The sequence below is a fragment of the Oncorhynchus mykiss genome, chromosome 8 (assembly GCF_057628025.1).
Source record: "Oncorhynchus mykiss isolate SJ-2025 chromosome 8, ASM5762802v1, whole genome shotgun sequence".
Lineage (NCBI taxonomy): Eukaryota > Metazoa > Chordata > Actinopteri > Salmoniformes > Salmonidae > Oncorhynchus > Oncorhynchus mykiss.
The window spans coordinates 64,625,256-64,641,111 of NC_143029.1; the positions used below are offsets into that span (position 1 = coordinate 64,625,256).

A 15,856-nucleotide genomic window follows, 5' to 3' on the forward strand; every position below is an offset into this window, starting at 1 on the left:
CATACAGACTGTGGTGAAGAAGGCGCAACAGCACCTCTTCAACCTCGGGAGGCTGAAAAAATGTGGCTTGTCACCAAAAACCCTCACTAACTTTTAAAGATGCACAATTGAGAGTATCCTGTCAGGTTTTATCACTGCTTGGTACGGCAACTGCACCTTCTCACAACTGCAAGGCTTTCCAGAGGGTGGTGCGGTCTGCCCAACGCATCACCGGGGGCAAACTATCTGCCCTCCAGGACATCTACAGCACCCGATGTCACAGGAAGGCAAAAAAGATAATCAAGGACAATTACCACCCGAGGCACTGCCTGTTCACCCCACTTCCATCCAGAAGGCGAGGTCAGTAAAGGTGCATCAAAGCTGGGACAGAGATTGAAAAACAGCTTCTATTTCAAGGCCATCGGATTGTAAAATAGCCACCATTAGCACAGAGGCAGCTGCCTACCTACCAACTTGATATCATTGGCCATTTCAATAAATGGAACACTAGTCACTTTAATAATAATGTGACTTTAAGAATGTTTACATATCTCGCATTACTCATCTCATATGTATATAATGTATACTGTATCCTTCACAATCTATTGCATCTCAGCCGCTCTGTCACTGCTCATCCATATATTTTATACTTATATATTCTTATTCCTTTACTAGATTGTGTGTATTAGGTTTTGTTGTGGAATTTGTTAGATATTAGGTTTTGTTAGACACTGCTGCACTGTCGGATCTAGAAGCATTTTGCTACACTCGCAATAACATCTGCTAACCATGTGTATGTGACCAATAAAATTTGATTTGAAAGAAACATTGTCATAACGAGTGGTTCTGATTTAAGCACTCAGTCACCTGTCAGATTAAACCCCAAAAATCATGTGGTAAATAACCTTCAGATGAACCTACTAAAACTCTATGGGCCTCTTCCCTCTGGAAATGTGCTCTCTGTTTTACAGGTGTTATCGAGAACCTTAAATGTTTCTTCGGCTGTCCCCATAGGGAACCCTTTGAAGAACCCATTTTGGTTCGAGGTAGAACCCTTTTGTGAACCCTTTTGTGTTATGTAGAACCCCTGTCCATAACGTAATAGAATTTAATCTTATAGCTACACTTCTAACGTATGCCTTTTGTTTGGCGAAAACCCTTATGTTGCACGGGATTAAATAACCATCTCTATAGGTCTATTTGTACAATGAAGTATTGGACTTGAATACAAGTGTATAATATATTTTGGTTCCAATATAATGTAATCTAGCCTGTCTTGATGTGAACAGGTTTAATTCAGTATTAATTGAAAGTGACATTGATTACTTTGCACCACCAACCAGAATAAAATCAACCGAGATATACAGATTGGTGTGTTTTTTTATCGATCAAAACATTTTTCTGTTTTAGTTTGATGATGAATAATATGATGTATTTTGCACCTGTTGCATATCCCAAGTTATCCAGTTGATACAGTGCCACACAGTGATACATTTCAACAAGAGTTATTGACATTTCACATAATGTGTCTTTACAAAGATCCTCTTGTCTGATTGCGCTATATGGCCCTCAGTCTTTAGAGTCATTCATCCATATCCAAAGGGGATATTGACTTTCCCTCTCTAGTTTATTTATAGGTCGTTCATGGCTTCCCCTCTCTTCAGGCTATACTGCTCATCCCAAACCCCGACATCTAAATGTTGTGGCCGATTACAACCAAAATAACATATTATATCAAGTCCAAATGTGGGACTGTGAAAAAGTGATCGATGAGGTGCTATTGCAAGGGCTAAGACTTACTGGAAGGGAATTTTTTGGGGGGGGTATTGTGGACTTAAACCCTTCATCTCTGTTAGGCCTGGATTTTAATGTGATTCAAAACAGCTTCTATGCAGTGTTTACTGGAATGATCGGAACAGATTCCATGGAATGTCAAAAATATGACTACACAATCTTTTATCCCTCATTTTGTAGAGACTCAAGAAACATATGGGGGATTTTTTTTCCTTTTTTCAAAAGAGAACTTGGACAACCTTCTCCTTCATTTACACAAAGCAATGGGGTGTTCCTCACATTGTACTGGTCACTTTCGTGCTTCCCTTCGCCTTGGATTACATGACCCTATATTGTAGCTAGATGCATACTGTATAATATATCATAGCTAATGATTGTTGTCCGACCCTCTGGACAGGGGCTGGTTGTGTGCTAATCTTACACATAATAGGATTCAGGCACACAACATGACATCATAGCCCTCTCCCAGATGTTTAAGTTGACTAAATCGGAAGTCTGCTTTTAGTCATCACACACGGGCCAAACTCCCTGAGATCACCCAATAACGACAGGGTTTATTCAGGGGTCAGTGGGACATGACATCCAATCCGTAATCAGATTACTCACACCCATGTGCCACACTTCCTCCCTGGTAGGACAATAGAGCAAGGAGAGCTCCTGAAAGGGATGAATGTTTCCACCGAGCGCTTTGGTGGCCGATGAGCTCACCTCATCTGTTGGGCAAGGTCAGGTGCCAGGGCAGGTCCATCACGGAAGCTGGCACAGTCTCTAGGTGGCTTCATAGACCCACACATACCCAGAGAGCAAAAGTCCAGCTGTGAGTAGCATAGAAACTGTCCCCACACCTGGGTAGGGTCAAACTCAGACAGAGTTCAAGGGGCTAAGGTCTTTATTGAAGCACACAGTGTTATGACATATGGTCATGGATCTAATGTATACATTAATCTTGTGAAAATGAAGTGCGTCTGGCTTTGGCTGTACAGCGTGGAAGGAACTCGCCTTCCTATAAAGTCCAGTCTAGTGATTTTGTGTTTCCTATCCTTCAAGTGTGGCCCAGATGGCATATGCCCATGTGGCTCGAAGCCTCAGCCACATCTGGAACGTTACCCGGGGTTACTGCCACCTTTATATCAATTTACAATATGTAAACAGTGGTTTTAATCCCAGACTCAAGACAGGAAAACTCATGTCCTCAGACTTTGAATGCCCTTTCCAATAAACTTTACATGGTGAATTGTACAAACCTATAATTTAACAGAATTGAAGACTGCTTGGTTCAATGAAACTCTCCACTACCGTCCATTATTGCCACCCATGTTGTGGCTCCAGACCAGATGTAACACATCTGATTTTGTCTATTTAAGTTTAGTCATGATGGTCTAGTTTACTGCAAAATGGTAATCACAACAAACAACAAACGTTGATGAGGCGAGAGATGTCAAACATAGCAATGCCACAAAAACAACCCTTGAGCTCATAATCACTTTCAAGCTGAGCTCTGACAAGTGGCAACACCACACTCGATTCCCAGACAAATATTTACTTTACAAATGAAGTTGAAAGTCTGTGGTCCAGAAGGGATATTAGGAGAGCCAAGAGACGAGGGCGTCCCCACAGCAGAGGGGGAGTTGGACCGCACCATCAAACAACCATGTGTTACATGCAAACAAAAGTCATGAAAAAAACACACAGATGTCAGGCCCACCATCCTAACATGTGGGGAGACCATTAGAAAATGGTACGGACTGCTGTTGCAGCCACTCAGAAACATAATTAATGCTAGTGTGGTGTGGTGAGGCTCTATGCATGGCAGGAATTCTGGAACTAGAGGAAAGACAATTATATCTAACTGTTCTTAGAACTAGATTGAAAGGATTACCATAAGCATACACTACACAAACGTATGTGGATACCCCTTCAAATGATTGGATTTGGCTATTTCAACCACACCTGTTGTATCAAATAGAGCACACAGCCATGAAATCTCCAAAGACCAACATTGGCAGTAGAAGAGCTCAGTGACTTAACGTGGCACCGTCATAGGATGCCATCTTTCCAAAGTCAGTTCGTAAAATGTCTGCCCTGCTAGAGCTGCTCCAGTCAACTGTAAGTGCTGTTATTGTGAAGTGAAAACGTCTAGGAGCAACAACGGCTCAGCCGCGATGTGGTAGGCCACACAGGTTTACAGAACGGGACCGCTGAGTGCAGAAGAGCATAGCGAATAATAATCACTACCGAGCTCATGAGCTTCATGGAATGTTTTTTTCTCTCCTCAACCAAAAATCACTTTTACAGAAAGTGGGACCCTAAAAACATTATGCATTATGTTATGCATCCCAAAATGTATGATTAATACATTGTCATTCATCAGAAATCAACTGAGTTTCATCTTTGTAATGCGATCCAACAGTGTAAATTGCCATTTTGAATGCTTTTTGGACATCGTATTTGGGGTTTGGCAAATCTCAGATTCAGCTTTGGAACACACAAGTTCAAGTGCTATCAGCTTCGGTTCAGTATGGAAATTTGCCCTTTTGCCCGATTTCAAGAACAGATGATTTATCCCATCTCTAAGGCCATAATTGAAAGTAATGCAGTATAAATCGCAAGCGGTTCTATGACGTAAATGGCAGAGGCAGTGTTCTTATCAAAGGCTTTTTTCTGAGAAAGTATACGCAGATTGAAGTGTTCTTCCTCCCTCTCTCCAAGAAACTTCACTTTTAAAAATTACACCCCCTCCTACCCCACTTCAAATAGTACTTTATTTCCTCTATTGCTCTGAAAAAGACAATACGTTCTGTTGGAGAACAAGTTGGTTAATCATTTTTCACTGGGAAGTGCCAAGAAGCAATGCTTTAGAAACTGTTGTCCATCTCTTGCCTTCTGTTCGTCAAAGTAGACAACAAGATCCAGATGTTGTTTGTTGAGTCTTTACGGAGCTGCCAAATCTGCTGGTACCTAGCAGTTGTTTTGGATATGGGAATTTATGAGCCATCAGATCATTTTCAGGTTACATTTCTTTCCTGTTTATTGAACAAAAGAGTGTCTGTGTGTGACAGGTTTAAGGTTTTTCACTCTGTCATTCCCTTTAAAATCACTCACTTTAATCAAAGAATTGCAGACAGTGTCAAGTTCAGAATCTGCACCTTAGCAGAATCATTGTTTATGTTAATGTGATGATTGAGACCTGGAGTTGGAGATTAAATGTGACACTACAGAAGTGAAAACATTTAAAATTCTCCAGGACCATACTACTGATATCTATTGTGCCAAAGTAAACTCCCTCTCTCGTGATGCTTCTTCATCAATCTATTCATGGGTTGCACCCAGAAGTAGGGCTGCTGTGGGGCTAAGGGTGCAACTGACCCAGGGCCTACCAATGACAACAAGGATGTACCAAATAAACCTTATTTAACGCTATAAAACATGGCAAAATGTATATACTGTATACACATGTATATAAATACAACATGTAAAGTGTTGATCCCATGTTTCACAAGCTGAAATAAGTTATCCCAGAAATGTTCCAAATGTACAAAAAACATTTCTCTAAAATGTTTTGTCTTTGCCAAGTTACAGTTGAAGTCGAAGTTTACATAGCCAAATACATTTAAACTCAGTTTTTCATCATTCCTGATGTTACGTAAGCCTCTAGGGAGAGGGAACGCAACCCCCTGCTACAACTCAACAACTCGTGGAGTGAAAGAGGTATGGGATTGTAGGTGCGAGCAAGGATGACAAAGGCAGATATGGGTACCGTTTACAGGGAATTTATTCCGTCACATGGTAATTTTGGGGAAAAGGGGCTGGACAGAAGCAAAGGAAGTAAATATCAAAGCCCCCTCTCCTACCTACCTATCTTAGCACCTCCTGGTGCACTAGCAAAAATACAGGGGGTGGTCCACCTAGGTCTTACCTAGTGTGTATAGACAGTAAATACTACGGGTTATGTATGCCTGCAGGCCTTTTGCCCCCCCCCGGAAACAAATGAAACATAATAATCAAAAACAGTCATTTTGTCATTGACATACTTTAGTTGGACCGGCTACAAATACTGGCAACAACCTGCACAACAACCAACACAGGACATACAAGAAGCTCTCTCTGAGCCACAAGCAATACAGGATATGACAATAAGCTCTTTCTAAGAAACAACCAACACAGACTATCACCCTCGGCAACAATCACAGAACATAACCATCAGCTCTATCTGAGAAACAACCAACACAGGATATCACCCTCAGCTCTCTTCTGAGCAACAGAACACTGGCTAAAATAGCTGGAAAAGGGGTCTAATGGGATACAGCTGTATCCTGACGAGGGGGCGGGGTCAACTCTCCAATAATTGACGTGGCCGACCAATCAGCTGCTTGGGGGGAATTTCAGTAACCCATCCTGAAACACACATACAAAACCAAAACACGGAAACTGGGGAAAGTAACACCTGACATTTAATCCTTGTAAAAATTCCCTGTCTTAGGTTAGTTAGGATCACCACTTTATTTTAAGAATGTGAAATGTCAGAATAATAGTAGAATGATTTATTTCAGCTATTATTTCTTTCATCACATTCCCAGTGGGTCAGAAGTTTACATACATTCAATTAGTATTTGGTAGCATTGCCTTTAAATTGTTTAACTTGGGTCAAATGTTTCAGGTAGCCTTCCACAAGCTTCCCACAATAAGTTGGGTGAATTTTGGCCCATTCCTCCTGACAGAGCTGGTGTAACTGAGTCAGGTTTGTAGGCCTCCTTGCTCGCACATGCTTTTTCAGGTCTGCCCACAAATTTTCTATAGGATTGAGGTCAGTACCTTGACTTTGTTGTCCTTAAGCCATTTTGCCCCAACTTTGGAAGTATGCTTGGGGTCATTGTCCATTTGGAAGACCCATTTGCGACCAAGCTTTAACTTCCTGACTGATGTCTTGAGATGTTGCTTCAATATATCCACATAATTTTCCCGCCTCATGATGCCATCTATTTTGTGAAGTGCACTAGTTCCTCCTGCAGCAAAGCACCCCCACAACATAATGCTGCCACCCACGTGCTTCACGGGTTGGGATGGTGTTCTTCGGCTTGCAAGCCTCCCCCTTTTTCCTCCAAACATAACAATTGTCATGGCAAAACAGTTAGTTATATTTTTGTTTCATCAGACCAGGGCTCATTTCTCCAAAAAGTATAATCTTTGTCCCCAAGTGCAGGTGCAAACCGTAGTCTGGCTTTTTTATGGCGGTTTTGGAGCAGTGACTTCTTCCTTGCTGAGTGGCCTTTCAGGTTATGTCGATATAGGACTCGTTTTACTGTGGATTTGGGTACTTTTGTACCCGTTTCCTCCAGCATCTTTACAAGGTCCTTTGCTGTTGTTCTGGGATTGATTTGCACTTCTCGCACCAAAGTATGCATCTCCTTCCTGAGCGGTATGATGGCTGCATGATTCCATGGTGTTTATACTTGCATACTATTATTTGTACAGATGAACGTGGTACCTTCAGGTATCATTTGGAAGTTGCTCCCAAGGATGAACCAGACTTGTGGAGGTCTACAATTGTTTTTGAGGTCTTGGCTGATTTCTTTTGATTTTACCATGATGTCAAGAAAAGAGGCACTGAGTTTAAAGGTAGGACTTGAGATACATCCACAGGTACACCTCCAATTGACTCAAATTATGTCAATTAGCATATCAGAAGCTTCTAAAGCCATTAAATAATTTTCTGGAATTTTCCAAGCCGTTTAAATGCACAGTCAACTTAGTGTATGTAAACTTCTGACCCACTGGAATTGTGATTCAGTGAATTATAAGTGAAATAATCTGTCTGCAATCAATTTTTGGAAGAATTACTTGTGACAGACTTAGGACATCTACATGTTGGCTGCAGGAATGTTCACTTGAGCTTTTGCCAGAGCATTGAATGTTCATTTCGCTACCATAAGCCGCCACCAACGTCATTTTAGAGGATTTGGCAGTACGTCCAACCGGCCTCACAACCACAGACCATGTAACCATACCAGCCCAGGGCCTCCACATCCGGCTTTTTCACTTGCAGGATGGTCTGAGATGAGCCACCCAGACAGCTGATGAAACAGTGGGCTTGCACGATCAAAACATTTCTGCACAAACTGTCAGAAACAGTCTCAGGGAAGCTCATCTGCATGCTCGTCGTCCTCACCGGGATCTTGACCTTACTACAGTTTGACGTTGTAACCGACTTCAGTGGGCAAATGCTCACTTTTGATGGCCACTGGCATGCTGGAGAGGTGTGCTCTTCACAGATGAATCCTGGTTTCAACTGACGTTGTGTGGGCAAGCGGTTTGCTGATGTCAATGTTGGGAACAGATTGCTCCATGGTGGCGGTGGGGATATGGTATGGGCAACAAGCTGTGGACAACAAACACAATTGCATTTTATTGATGGATATTTGAATTGTTGTGTCTGTCATTCATCTTCCCCCATCACCTCACGTTTCAGCATAATAATGGCACGTTATTCCTGGAAGCTGAAAATGTCCCCGTTTTTCCATGGCCTGCATGTCCAGACACGTCACCCATTGAGCATGTTTGGGATGCTTGGGATCAACGATCCCATGTTTGGGATCAACGTGTACGACAGCGTGTTCCAGTTCCCGACAACATCCAGCAGCTTTGCACAGCCATTGAAGAGTGAAATCTGTAACTCAGTAAATCTTTGAAATTGTTGCATGTTGCATTTATATTTTTGTTCAGTGTATACTATGATTAATTAAATCCTAGAATTCGTCTAAGCTTGTTTTGCTTATTTTAATAATCTATGTACTGTACAGCTGTGTCTGTCACTATGTCCTCTCTTTTTGCACAATGTATTCTGAGTTAGCCATGAATATCAACACTGACACAGTCCTACAGCTCAGGGGCCTCTTGAGGGTCCCCCTTTTCAATGTACCATTATTTCATGTAATAATAGAGTAGCCTAGCCTACCAAAAACAAAATTAATTAATTTTTTAAATACATAACATGTCTAAAAATTCAAATTTCAACAAATCTGAGAATTAACCTGCCACCGAATTAAATAAAAGACAGGTCATGCACCGTTGTCAATGATTGGTCCAGTCCGTTACTCAACAACCCTTGACTGCCCATCAGCCCCCTTGTACTGCACACTGCTCAATGAAAAGTTAATTTTCTTTTGTTTTTGAGTTCCTCAATTAATTGATATGTACCAACAAAAAAAAACAGTTTTTTTCAACAGACATGAAACATTACTAAAATGCCCTTCCATCTGTGATAACAAATCAGAGAATAAACTGTCAATCACCTGTGCTCAGAGCTTTGTCATTGCTAAGAAAATACTAAGAATTACTAAGAAATAAAAACAATATTGCCTTTATTGTCTCGTCGGCCAATTGAGAAGGACATGAAATCGACAAGGAGAAGATAGGCTAGTTGACCAGATGTGTAGCCTATTTAGTAGAACAGGACAAAAAGTAGGCCTATACAAGAAGCAGCCAATGACGCATTTTGTATATTTTAAACAGTCTAATAAAGCCATATTAGGAAATCAAAAACAGTATTTTCTAATGAATAGAATAGCCTATTCTGAGTTTAATGTAGCCTATTTTAATGTGATTATGGTTATGCAGTGGCATATCCTTGTTTGTTATAGAATACAAGGCACTCTTATATTGCTGTGCCCTTATCACAGTAAAGTCAAATCTATTTTATTGTAAGAATATAATGAAATATAACAAATGAAATGTAAAAAATTGCCAGTGCGAAGTGATGCTCTCGTGTGCGAAGTGAGATGATCTCATGTCTGGAACAGTTAGCCTACTTCTCAGTGATAATTTGAAACAGGTTTCATGTGCTCAATTTTAGTGTTGAAAGACAGTTTTTTCAGGGTTGTGTACCTTAGAACCTCTTCTTTTCGATAATATATAGAATTTCGGATTAGGTTCTGCCTGTTCTTTGGCAATGACCATTGCGCATTCATTCATTTTTACCCCACGGCACGACACATCTGTTGTAGGCTTATTGTATTGTTCTTTCCTGGAGGTTGAATGTGTGCTATAGCCTAACACAGGGTTTCCAAAAAATCGTTCCTGGGGCTCTGGGTGCACGTTTTGGTTTTTGTCCTAGCACTACACAGCTGATTCAAGTATCAAACTCCTCATTAAGCTTTGATTATTTGAATCAGCAGTGTAGTGCTAGGACAAAAAGCTAAATGTGCACACAGGGCCGAGTTTGGGAAACTCGGTCCTGGGGCCAGACAGGCCCATGGAATTCAGTTTTTGCTCGACTACGGAAAGCAATATCGAATTGGTGTGGATGTGTCTGCTTCTTGCAGTGCCTTCAGAATGTTTTCACACCCCTTGACTTTTTCCACATTTGGTTGTGTTACAACCTAAATATAAAATGTATTAAATTGAGATGTTTCTGTCACTGGCCTACACACAATACCCCGTAATGTCAAAAGTGGATTCATGTTTTTGTAAATGTTTACAAATTAATTTATCATGAAACCCTGATGTCTTGAGTCAATAATTTTACCCCTTTGTTATGGCAAGTCTAAATAAGTTCAGGAGTAAAAATTAAGTTGCATAATAAGTTATATGGACTCAAACTTGACACTAATGTACTTTTGCTCAGTTGTGCAGCGGGGCCTCGCACTCCTCTCTCTATTGTGGTTAGAGACAGTTTGCTCTTTTCTGTGAAGGGAGTAGTATGAGATCTTCAGTTTCTTGCCAATTTCCCGCGTGGAATAGCCTTCATTTCTCAGAACAAGAATAGACTGACGAGTTTCAGAAGAAAGTTATTTGTTTCTGGCCATTTTGATCCTGTAATCCAGCCCACAAATGCTGATGCTCCAGATACTCAACTAGTCTAAAGCAGGCCAGTTTTATTGCTTCTTTAATCCGGACACAGTTTTCAGCTGTGCTAACATAATTGTGAAAGGGTTTCTAATGATCAATAAGCCTTTTAAAATGATAAACTTGGATTAGCTAACACAACGTGCCATTGGAACACAGGAGTGATGATTGCTGATAATGGGCCTCTGTCACGCCTGCTCCCGCTCCTCCTTGTGCTCGAGGGCGCCAGGCTCCCCAGCATTGGGCACTCCCGGCATCGTCATTACGCACACCTGCCTTCCCCCTGTCACGCGCAACAGTGATTATTGGACTCACCTGGACTCAATCACCTCTGTCATTACCTTCCCTATATACATGTCTGGTTCCCTGCTCTCTTCCCTACTTCTGCTTTAATGTTTGTATGTCTTTGTGCTGACGGTGTTCCTGTCCTATACCTGTCTTTTCTGCTTTAAATGTTCAACTCCCTGTACCTGCTTCTCATCTCCGGCATTGGTCTTTACAGGCCTCTGTCCATCTCTGTTTCCAGCTACAATATTAACAATGTCTACAATGTATTTCTGATCAATTTGATGTTATTTTAATGGACAAACAAAAACAATTGGCTTTTCTTTAAAAAGCAAGGACATTTCTAAGTGACCCCGTACCTTTGAACGGTAGTGTATATACAGTACCAGTAAAAAGTTTGGACACACCTACTCATTCATGGGTTTTTCTTTATTTTTACTATTTTCAACATTGTACAATAATAGTGAAGACATCAAAACGATTAAATATCACAAGGAATCATGTAGTAACCAAAAAAGTGTCAAACAAATCAAAATATATTTTAGATTTTTCAAAGTATCCACCTGATGACAGCTTTGCACACTCTTGGCATTCTCTCAACCAACTTCACCTGGAATGCTTTTCCAGTCTTGAAGAAGTTCCCACATATGCTGAGCATTTGTTGGCTGCTTTTACCGTCACTCTGCGGTCCAACTCATCCCAAACCATCTCAATTGGGTTAAGGTCAGGTGATTATGGAGGCCAGGTCATCTGATGCAGCACTCCCTCACTCACCTTCTTGGTCAAATAGCCCTTACACAGCCTGGAGGTGTGTTGGGTCATAGTCCTGTTGAAAAACAAATGATAGTGGGAATAAGAGCAAACCAGGTGGGATGGGTTATCGCTGCAGAATGCTGTGGTAGCCATGCTGGTTAAGTGTGCCTTGAATTCTAAATAAATCACTGACAGGTTCACCAGCAAAGCACCACCACACCATTACAGCTCCTCCTCCATGCTTCACGGTGGGAACCACACATGCAGAGATCATCCGTTCACCTACTTATAAAGACACGGCGGTTGGAACCAAATCTCTCATTTTGACTCATCACATCAAAGGACATATTCCCACCGGTCTAATGTCCATTGCACGTGTTTCTTGGCCCAAGCAAGTCAAGGAAATAAATTCCACAAATGTGACCCAATTCAAGAAACTAGGTGTATGTCGCATGTCACGACTTAACAGGAGCTCCATGTGAATGTAAAAAATATATATATTTATCAATATGCGTTTGGCAGAAATGCCTTGTGAACTTTCATCTGTAAATACGATAAAATTGTTAAATTACGAGCCTCGTTGGTTAACTTCTTGATGCACTCATCCCGTTAGCGGGATAATTTTCGTCAACCACCGCTGAATTACAGAGCGCCAAATACAAATTAAATTACTAAAAATATTTAACCTCTAGTGACACCCCATCCCGTGAACGGGACCGTTGTCATCATCTGACACTAATTAGCATAACGCAACGGACATAAATCTTCCTAGAAAATATTCCTATTCATGAAAATCACAAGTGAAAGATATTGGAACACAGCTTAGCCTTTTGTTAATCACCATGTCATCTCAGATTGTCAAAATATGCTTTACAACCAAAGCTAGACAAGCATTTGTGTAAGTTTATCGATAGCCTAGCATAGCATTATGCCTTGCTAGCAGCAGGCAACCTTGTCACGAAAATCAACAGGTTAAGCCACAGAAAAAGTTTGGCAACCTTCCCACTAGCCATGATTGGCTGAGATAATGAGTGGGCTGGACATGCCGAGAGAGGAGTTCAGATTGGTCTGCCATAGAAGCTTGTCAGTCTGTGTTGGTAATCCTGTCGAACGCTGCTTTAAATTTTTTTTTTATTGTTGTGGAATCAGTGGAATTAGAGTATGATGGAGATGGAGTAAACAAGTGTCTCCGGATTTCATCTTCAAACTAAGGGCAACCGTGGCATGGCATTCCTGACAGGGAGACGCGTCCATGCACAATGATGTATACAGGTAAGATAGTCTAGCGTTAGCTAGCTAACGTTAACTTGTCATATCTGAAAATGTTTCTAATTTTGACAGAAAGTGGTTTCATTTCAAGCTAACACTAGCTGGCTGGCTGGCTAGCTGATATTATTCCCAGAGCCGTTTGCTGTTCGATTTAGAGCCTAATGTTAGCTCACTAACATTAAACGTGGTTGGTTAGCGCCCAGCACTGTGGCATTGTTGGCACTGTTCATTGTTGTTTGACTAGCTAACGTTAGCTGTCTGGCTTTTTAGCTAATGCTTTGTGACGTGTGTGTGAACTTGCACTTTGTTTACTTAGCTAAGTACATTGTTTACCTATCTAGCAAGCTATATGTCTGAAGCTAAAGTGTACTGTTAGCTAGCTAGCTAACGTTAGCTGGCTGGATCCCTTGCTGATGTTATTATTCGTCTCCCAGAGCCTTGTGCTGTTCTAGTTAGAGCCTAATGTTAGCTAGCAAACATTGGAAATTGTTGGTTAGCTCCCTGCACTTTGGCATTTTTGGTACTTTTTATTATTTAACTAGCTAACATTGGCTGGCTGGCTCATTTGCTAACGTTACATAACGTGTGTACAACACCAGTTGAATATACCCAGAGTCTGTAAACATCTGCAAAAAAAGCATAATGAAATTGTTGCCAGCAGAACTGGTTAGGCTGTTTTCATGTAAACAAATCATCGGCCAGAGCATCAAGTGTGCGCTGCGAGAGCGAAACGTGATGAGTGGGGCTAAAGCTTAAGGTGGGGGGTGTGAACGATGCTGAATGGGTGTAGATAAAGAAATGCTCTTCACTAGATAGCAAAACATTCAAAAGCGATTTTCTCAAAAGTGAGTTTACAAGTTCATCAAATTTCAAAGCAGAATTACTTTCCCATTGCTCCTCAAATGCAATATATGATTAACCATTTTGTAGTTCTGAATGTCTATTTTTATGTAATGTAAAAAACACAATTTCAAATTTTGCTACATAAGACCGAATCCAGGTGGTGAGTCACAAATGAACTTTTAACAAGGCACACCAGTAAAATGAAATGCATTCCAGGTGAATATATCATGAATCTAATGAATCTGAGAGAATGCCAAGAGTTTGCAAAGCTTTCATCAAGGCAAAAGGTGGCTACTTTGAAGTATCTCAAATATAAAATATATTTTTATCTGTTTAAAAAATAAAATGGTTACTACATGATTCCATTTCTGTCATTTCATAGTTTTGATGTCTTCACTATTATTTTACAATTATAGAAAATAGTAAAAAAAAATACAAATAAAAACTGGAATGAGTAGGTGTGTCCAAACTTTTGACTGGTACTGTAGATTATATGTAAATATAATGCACTCCTACAGTACATTGTGCGTTATAGTACTGTATCTTGCCAATACTACTTTTAAAATGGACTCGTTTACAGAACCATGATGTTTGAGATAGCTTTTCCTTTTAGGACAAACGTTAAGTGCTTGTCATTCAGCTGTGGTTGTTTACATTAGGATTCTTTGATTGCTGGGAGAAATCACTGTGCCAAAAAGTTTGAAGTGAATTATGGGTTGACTCACCTTCTGAGGTTTTACAGTCAGTTTTGCAGACTTGGTCCCTCTAGCCAATATATTTCACTCCAATTGTTAATGGATCGAACAGGTGCTGAAGATGGCTGAGAGTTTTTCATATCGGGTCCCCAATTACGTCTGGATTCACCACATGGACCATCCAAACGAGAGAGGAGTGTGAGAAGGCATGGGAAATGATCAATCAATCAATAAGTCCCAGTATGGTGAACTTAAATATTTCACAATGTCACTTTTAATTTGAATCTTTTTGTTTTTAAAAACACGTTCCTCTGTGCAAGATAAATATTTCTCAGTGACAGCTGGTACAGTCTTTTTTTTCTCTGTGACGTTTTCACTGGCACCTAACCCAATGTTTTTACCAGTTTGTGACCCATACGGGTTGAGCAGGATTCAGAGAGGACATACAGAGTGACCACTTGAAAGAATGTCTTTCCCAGTGAGCTAAAATGCATAGCCCCATAGCAAATGCCCTTTGATGCATGCAACCCAGCTGGGAAAACACCTTTCCTGCCTCTCCTTAATTAGAACAAGCATGGCATATTAGTTGAGCTAAGATCTGTGAAAACCTTATGTTGGTGGCTGACGGTACACATACTGTACATGTTCCTAATGTGCCCCAAACTGAATGTAAAAGCCTTAGATATTAGCCCATGGCTTAGAATAATTGATTCATGTGGGTTAAAGCATCTCAATTTCCATTTCTGGCTGATTATTTGAAGGTCTACTCAAATATGGTAGCTGTTGCAATGAATTAATATTTGTGATGTTTGTTGGTGGACATTTCCTCTCTTGATGGCAGTGATTATTTGATGAATGGGTTTTCCTCCCATACAGAGACAATGTTGAGCTTTGTGGATGATATCCTGTCTGGGGCCAAGTCTCCGTGTGTGATGCTTGGGGATATCCCTGACCTCCTGACCTCCTCCGTCAGCATGATCATTCGCTGCCTGGAGCCAGACACCACTTACATGTAAGTTACTGTACCATTAGCAATGGGTGTTTCTCTTGTGTTACAAAAGGAAAATACTATATCATCATCATTATCACCACTCAGATAATGTCAAATATACAGTACATAACTAACTTGTAAATGCATTGCTTGCCTCCTTCAAGCTTGATTTAGCAAGTAGTGACTTGAATGTAAGATATTTTAGAAAAAGACCACAACAAAAAAGTGAAAAAGGAAAATGTGAAATTTGAGGAATTGCAGAATATGAAAATGGGTTACTGGATCATGTCAAACTAGCTAGCAAATCTTCTGAGAGTAAAGACAGAACCTGGGTAAGCATATTTCCTATAACTTTTATACTGTATTACAACTCTGCTGTCTATTGCTCTGAGGGAAGCACTGTCCT

At 40.6% G+C, this 15,856-nt stretch overlaps 1 protein-coding gene across 18 annotated transcripts in view; it reads left to right on the plus strand.

Moving 5' to 3' along the window:
* The window catches only part of LOC110530308 (astrotactin-1), a 270,605-nt gene that overhangs the window by 218,837 nt on the left and 35,912 nt on the right, over nt 1-15,856 (plus strand). For all 18 annotated transcript variants that reach the window (XM_036985941.2, XM_090182267.1, XM_021613237.3 and 15 more), the window contains one exon: nt 15,336-15,471. In XM_036985941.2, coding sequence (XP_036841836.2) covers nt 15,336-15,471 — 136 coding nt within the window. The remainder of the gene's footprint in view (nt 1-15,335; nt 15,472-15,856) is intronic.